At 31.8% G+C, this 7437-nt stretch overlaps 1 protein-coding gene across 1 annotated transcript; it reads left to right on the top strand.

Annotated features, from left to right (window-relative positions):
• Window positions 1-2148: 2148 nt before the first annotated feature.
• LOC112017600 (GDSL esterase/lipase At5g33370) lies at window positions 2149-6701 on the top strand. Its single transcript, XM_024050059.2, has 5 exons — window positions 2149-2439; window positions 2595-2722; window positions 3033-3275; window positions 4172-4424; window positions 6206-6701. The coding sequence occupies exons 1-5, from the start codon at window positions 2208-2210 to the stop codon at window positions 6436-6438; spliced, it is 1089 nt and encodes a 362-aa protein (XP_023905827.1). The 5' UTR covers window positions 2149-2207; the 3' UTR covers window positions 6439-6701.
• Window positions 6702-7437: the final 736 nt, after the last annotated feature.

Raw genomic sequence — 7437 nt, 5'->3', positions numbered from 1 at the left:
TTGATTTTGACCATATATATAGAAAATTTTCAAATAAATCTCCACTTTAACCAAAATATTTCCTCTATCATTGAAGTTCCACCTTAACTCAAAAGGAAAAAGTCATAAATTGAACCAACCTTTGCAACAATTTTCCACATTGGAAAAATTTGTAGACCACCAAAGCTTATAAAATTACTCTATCCATCTTAGTATGAGATGATCATCTTAACGGATCTCCATCTTGGACAGACTTCTATTAAGCCACAAATGCCTTAGTCGCCAAGTGAATTTAGAGACCAACAAATGGAAGTGCAAATCACCTCAAGCTACACTCCAAATGCACCTATAGTCGTCAAGCATACTCAAATGTGCTCAAACATGATATATATTGATCAAGTCCAAGCAGTTTTGGAACATGACCCAGTGACTACCTTTGTAAATATATCTTTGCAAGTTTGTATTCCAAAGAAAAATCCAATTGTTGTTGGATTATGACATCAATAATTTAGAGTTACTACATAAAGAGTTTCATCAAATTTTTATACCTCGAATTTGACATTAGAAACAAAAGTGTTAATTGTTAGCAGCAGCTGTAGATGACTCACCTAAGGTCCTTTTCCCAATATTCAAATCGACGAATCAAGCAACAAAATATTCAAAGAGAAAAAAATCGAAATGCATAGGTAGCAAACTTTGGCTCTAGTGCTAGTTAGTTTGTTGTGCAAAAGAGTCATTGAAAGCACTCTCACACAAGATTGATTGTAAAACTATAATATACATCTAAATTATCTTTGAAACAAATAATAGTAGCTAAGAAACTTAAAATTGACATTGTTAGGTTTAGAGTTGGCAAATTATGTAACAATGTAATCTTGATTAAGTTTTTATTGAATCATCATTAGTTCAAGATGAATTGTCCAAGAAGTATATTAAAAGAATGTAGAATCTATAATTTCAACTAATGTTCGAATGTTAGTAAAAACATTCAACTAATCTTTAACTGGCGTACGATCAATCCAAGAGCAATCAAAAATTGTGGATTCAATTTTGTTGATGCATTTTAATTGAAGTCTCCTATGTACAGGACTATTATGGACAACTTCATTATGGTTGTAAGGCAGATTTTTAAGACATATTTAGAGAGAACATCAAAGCTGCCATCTTTTCAACCAGAATAAAGAGCCTATAGAGATATCTTCTATATATGATATTGTTACTGCCTTAGTGCAAATCCTAATGTGTCTTTGTGATAAATCAAATTTCTAAGAGGTTCTTGAAGTTGGTCGGAAGTTTCAGTCGTGAAGCCCAGGTGCATCATCCATGGAACATCAACATAGTTGAAGAGTTCAAAGATTCAAAAGTTATAAGAGAATTAGGATTCAAATCTTCATTCTCTCATTGTGACAATTGAATTGTAAAATAAAATAAAATAAAGAATTGACATGGTGTCGGTTTGGATAGCACTTCTTCTCACTGAATGTGGCGTTGCGTTTTCCTATTTCACGTTTCGGTACAAAAAAAAAAAAAAAAATTTCAACGCATAAACAGTAAAATCGCTATGCAAGAGACATTTATTACTGTTCACATACTATAGCGTACTGTTCACGTATTGTAGCAATACTGTTCATGTATTAAAAAATATTTAAAATGAGCTACACGGTACTATTTACACATTTAAAAATTATTTTGTTACAGTGTTTTTAGTAACAATAAGTTTTCAGCAACAATAAGTTATATTTAAACAGACCCATAATTTTTAATAAGAATTTTATTTTTTCCACCTTAAGACAAGTTTAATATAAGAATATAATCTTTTACTTTCAGAAAGTTTTATTTATTTTAGAACAACAAAAAGAAGAGAAATTTATGTAAGACAGAAGGAGTATTATAAAAAAATTTGTTATACAGATATAGTACAAGTCCTGCCATGCCAGACTGTTAGTTATATCGAAATGGACAATTCAAGACAAGTTGCTTAGCACAACTAGTTTAAAGGTTAATAATGTTAATAATCTGTCCATCGAGAAAACGAAACAACTGTAAACTAGTTTAAAGGTGGTCCCTGTATCTGTACCCAATGGTGGTAGAAACAAGCAATTTAATGTGATATGAAAAGTGAAAAACCAGAGCACGAACCTTATATAAAGCTAGCCCTACTGACTCATTCACATGTGTTAGTGTACACACATAAGAGCAGTCCTTGAGTTTCTAACAAAAAAATCTCCATGGACCGCTTTTTGGTTAGTGTGGTAGGTCTGGTAATCACATTGAGTCTTATTTCCTCTCAAGCTGAGGCTCGAGCTTTCTTTGTTTTTGGAGACTCACTAGTCGATAGTGGCAACAATGACTACCTTGCCACCACTGCTCGTGCCGACTCACCCCCTTATGGCATTGACTATCCAACTGGCAGACCCACTGGCCGTTTCTCTAATGGCCTTAACATCCCTGACATTATCAGTAGGGTTTTTATGTTTGTGTTATGTTTATTGTAGTTATTTATAATTTACTTCTTTAAACCGTTTCTTGTTTACTAATTTAACGTAATCTTGTATGTGGGGTTCGATTTTAGTATTTGTAGTTATATATATTAAAAATGTTGCATTTGTCATTAGGTGAGCAAATTGGGTCAGAACCCACTTTGCCATATTTGAGCCCTGAGCTCAAACATGAGAGACTACTTGTTGGCGCCAACTTTGCTTCTGCTGGGATTGGAATTCTCAATGACACTGGAATTCAATTTGTAAGTCGAAGAACGATATTCAATTTGTTATTATTTTACATTCAAAACAAGTTTTTTGTTGTTATTGTTAACGTTATTGTTACTATTATTGTTCATATATACTACTACTACTACTATTGTGGTTACGATTATTATAATTATTTTCTTTTTCAAGTAAGGAAAAGTGCAAGTACTTATCTTACATTTGAAACTAGAATAACTAATGTTGAGTTATATTCTTTTAAGATGTACCTAATTAGAGAGAGCAAAAGGATTGATGAATAATGTAACTAATACTTTGTGTCCAAACTTGTTTTATTTAATTTTGCAGCTAAACATAATCCGAATTTCCAAACAATTGGAGTACTTTCAACAATACCAACAACGGGTGAGTGCTCTAATTGGGGCTGAGCAGACTGAGCGACTTGTGAATCAGGCTCTCGTCCTCATTACTCTAGGAGGTAACGATTTCGTGAACAACTATTACTTAGTGCCCTTCTCTGCAAGGTCTCGCCAGTTTTCTCTCCCAGACTATGTTGTCTATCTCATTTCCGAGTATCGAAAAGTTCTATCGGTAACTTCCTGTTCCTTTTCTCTATTAGTGATTTTAACATGCTAAAAATGGTTGTGACATTGAAAATGATTTGTGAACTTCAACTCCGTTTTCCTAATATATGTCTTAGTACTCTTAGCATTTTTTTGATGTCTTAATCACTGCATTATTTTATCATCAGTGACATAGACCAATAAAAACAAACATTTTTATATTTTTTCAAGAATAATTATATTTAATGCAAATATGTAACTGAATTTAATGGAAAAACCTATTGCAGTACATTTATGATAGTGTACCTAAATTTTCCTAGCTTTATCTTCTTCCTTTTTTTTAAAAAACACTGTTACCTGTTTGATGAATTATATATGTGATTTAAGTATTGCTGCATGCGCATGTTTACACCATAAATAACACAATGTCGAGACAAGAATCACAGGAAAGCAGGAGGAAAATAATGGTGAAAGGGACGTATAAACGAATTATTTATGATACAGATTTGTATGAGGCATAGGCATATCGAGTTATGATATTACTTTTGGTTGGTGAGGCCAACAAGTATAATTGTGCTTGTTATTTTCATGAATGCTTTTATGGAGACAAATAATGATTCAAAATTGCGCTAATTAAAGCTCTTTTAAGGAACCAAACATAATAGAGTGTGATAGGACTCTCTCTGTCCTTTATAAAGGAATTGAATAGCCACTCCTTGTATCATTAATGTCATGCAATTCCTTTTACGACAAAATACTACCTTTCCTTGCACTAAACACAAGTTTATGTTACTGGCAGTTGTATAATTCAATTGATACTTTATAATATTTTCACTAAATACATTCAGGGTTTTAAATCTTCCTTCCCCAACTATTGAATTATCAAAGAAAAAATAGACTTATATATAAAAATAATGCATGCAGAGGCTATATGAGTTGGGAGCACGGCGGGTTATGGTGACTGGTACTGGACCATTGGGTTGTGTACCAGCAGAATTGGCCATGCGTAGCAGAAATGGCGAGTGCTCAGCTGAGCTACAAAGAGCTGCGGCATTGTTCAACCCACAACTCGTTCAAATGCTTAGTCAACTTAATAGTGAGATTGGTTCAGATGTCTTTGTTTCTGCAAATGCTTTCGAAATGAAAATGGATTTCATTAGTGATCCTCAAGCATATGGTATGTCAACCTCCATAAATAAATTATTATAGTTTTCAGAAAAGTTATTAACAATTTATCATACTTTCTAGAAAAGTTGTTTCACAAACTTCAAAATATCAAAAATATTTTCTACCATGAGTTTTGATACATTATTGTTGCTGAAATTGAAAACTGAAAACTGAAAATACTGTAACAAAATAATTTTTAAATATGTAAATAGTACTATAGGACCTATTTTTAATATTTTTTATTATATAAACAGTACATAAATAATGCATAAACAGTATACACACTGTTTATGCACAAATTTTTGTCTCCCAAAATCAAACAACGTGGCAAAAAAAAAAAAAAAAAAAAAATGAGAGGAGGAAAACGCGTTTGCTGAAACGCAAACGCGGAATCCAAACCCACAATAAAGATGGCGTCCTACACACTTTGATTGTACCAACTACCAAGTGGATGCCCTCTTAATTTTTTTATTATTTCTTCTATTCTCTCCGTAAAGTCATATAACCTAGCTACTACGAGTATGAAGTATTAAAATAAAGAACAATTTTTTGCCAGTGAAACTATAATACCTCATCGAAAACAATGTGAAACTATAGTTTCAGAGTGTTTTTTTTTTTTTAAAAAAAAAAATCTACCCAAATAATATTATAGACCAAAGCATCTAAATATTTAAAATAAGTTTTATTATCTATTCATATTTTTAAATAGCCTACAATAATTTTATCTTTTAATATAAAAGTTGGGTTGTATACACAACGTGTGCACTATACAACTCAATATAAATATTATAAGTTACATGACAATGTGTCTCAATATAAGTATTACAAGTCACATAAAACATAAGTAAAATTATTAACATAGTTACTTTAAGGGAAACTCTATTTCCAAAGTCTTTAAAAAAATTAAATACTATCAAACTCTAATTAAACCTCAAAAACCAAAAGTTTTAAGGTATTTAAATGATATGTTATTATTTATTTTTCAATTATTTATAATCTATTATTATTTTTGAAGTTGGATAGAACTTAGATTTACATGATGTACCTTTGTTTTGTAATTTAAAATTATTTTTAATCTATTATTTGAAAATTCATTTTAGTATAATTTCATTTTAATTATATTATTGAAAGATTATCTTTAATTTACATATGATACTACAATAGTTTGGAACTTTGGATACGAAATCGAGGGAAATGTTTAGGAACACTTCAACTTTATCCATGCATTTAATGAAACGTCATTCAGGAATGGTAGATGCAACAACCCATGGCCATTTAATGACCAGACAGAAAGGCAACAATATTCAATAGAAAATTCATGGGACCACTGGGAGTAAATATCATAATAAGATAGGGCAGTCTTTATATACTAGGGTCACCTTATATCACCTTGTTGAAAGAGATATCTCCCAATTGTGAAAAAATTATAGTAATCTATCAATGTTTTTATGATATAGAGATATAATTAATTCTTCAATTATTGATATAACTTCTACCTGGATTTAATAACAAACCGTGAATAATATAAAAATATTTAAGATGTCAACAAATTAACCCAATTTTTTGTTTTATTTTCTCTATATTACTTGAAAATTTTGGTGAAATGTGATTAAATGCTAATAATGCTATGCACTAACTAGACAACATTTTGAGTAACTGCAGGCTTCAAATAATATAATCCAAGTCCACTTTCTGCAGAAGTAGCTAGGATTTTCCTGTGATTAAAAATACTCTCTAAGTCTTAAAGCTAAAAAGAGAGTAGTAATCAACATGAGTGTCATGGTTTTGCAGGATTTGTTACATCAAAGGTAGCATGTTGTGGACAAGGACCATACAATGGAATTGGACTATGCACACCTTTATCAAATTTGTGCCCGAACAGAGATGCTTATGCATTTTGGGATCCCTTCCATCCATCTGAAAAGGCCAACAGACTGATAGTACAAACATTTATGACTGGATCCACAAAGTACATGCACCCAATGAATCTCAGCACCATTATGGCTTTGGACTCCAAGGCTTGATAATCTTCTGCACTTCTTGATGATCAACTCGTCTTAGTTATATATGTTCATGTTTAAGCAGTCAATTATTTTTCTTATTGTCATGGAAATTTAAGCCCGGTTTATAGGCTTTGGAAAATAAGCAAGACTTCAGTGCTGGTGTATTAAGTGTTCTGTTTGTACTGAACTGCCCTACAAAATGTTTCTTATTGATTAATTAGAAAATTACATCCTTATGGTTGATTTCTACATGCCTTTTGGATAATGGTATTTTTAAATTAAACATTTATGGTTTGAAATTATTTTTGGTCATTTTGTTTAACTTTAGTAGGTTGATTTGGCATTTTTGTGGTCTTGGGGTTATTTTGGTTATTATGATGAAGTTTTGGGTTAGTTTGGTGATTTTGGTGCGTTGGCAATTGAGGTGTTTTGTGTATTTCAGTGAAGTTGAAGGATATATCGTTAATTTTAATAAAGTATCGGCGCATACATATAATTAACCTGAAGTTCAAGGACATAATAATGAATTATGTGAAGTATGTGGGCCTATTTGTCATTTCAGTGAAGTGTATCGCAAAGTTGTAATTTTCGTGAAGTTTTTGGTGTAGTGGGCTTTGGGGTTGGGCTTTGCATTTGGTATGGATTGGATTAATTACACAGGTTTAGGATTACTTGGGCTAAGGAAATTAGGCTTGTGTTCTAAAGGTTTACAGCATCAATGGGTTAAAGCATGTAGGCTCAAACGGGTTTATTGAGTTAGGTTGATAATGGATTTTGGGCTTCATGTGGGTTCATATCGAGCTCAGAAAAAAAAAAAAAAAAAAAAAAAATTGGTTTTTTTCGGTAGAACAAAATTGGGCTTGGTTCTTTAATGGGTATGGGTTCATTTGGTTTGGTACGGTTTTGAATGCCATAAAATGGGCTTGTCTTTGGATGGGGAAGCTTGGATTTTGGGGTTAGTGTCTGATTTGCAAGCAAATATGATGGTTGAGTGGAGGGGCTGTGATGTATGGCCTATAT

This window comes from Quercus suber, unplaced genomic scaffold, assembly GCF_002906115.3.
Source record: "Quercus suber isolate HL8 unplaced genomic scaffold, Cork oak 2.0 scaffold_72, whole genome shotgun sequence".
In the NCBI taxonomy this organism is placed as follows: Eukaryota; Viridiplantae; Streptophyta; class Magnoliopsida; order Fagales; family Fagaceae; genus Quercus; species Quercus suber.
This window is presented reverse-complemented; position numbering and strand designations above follow the sequence as displayed.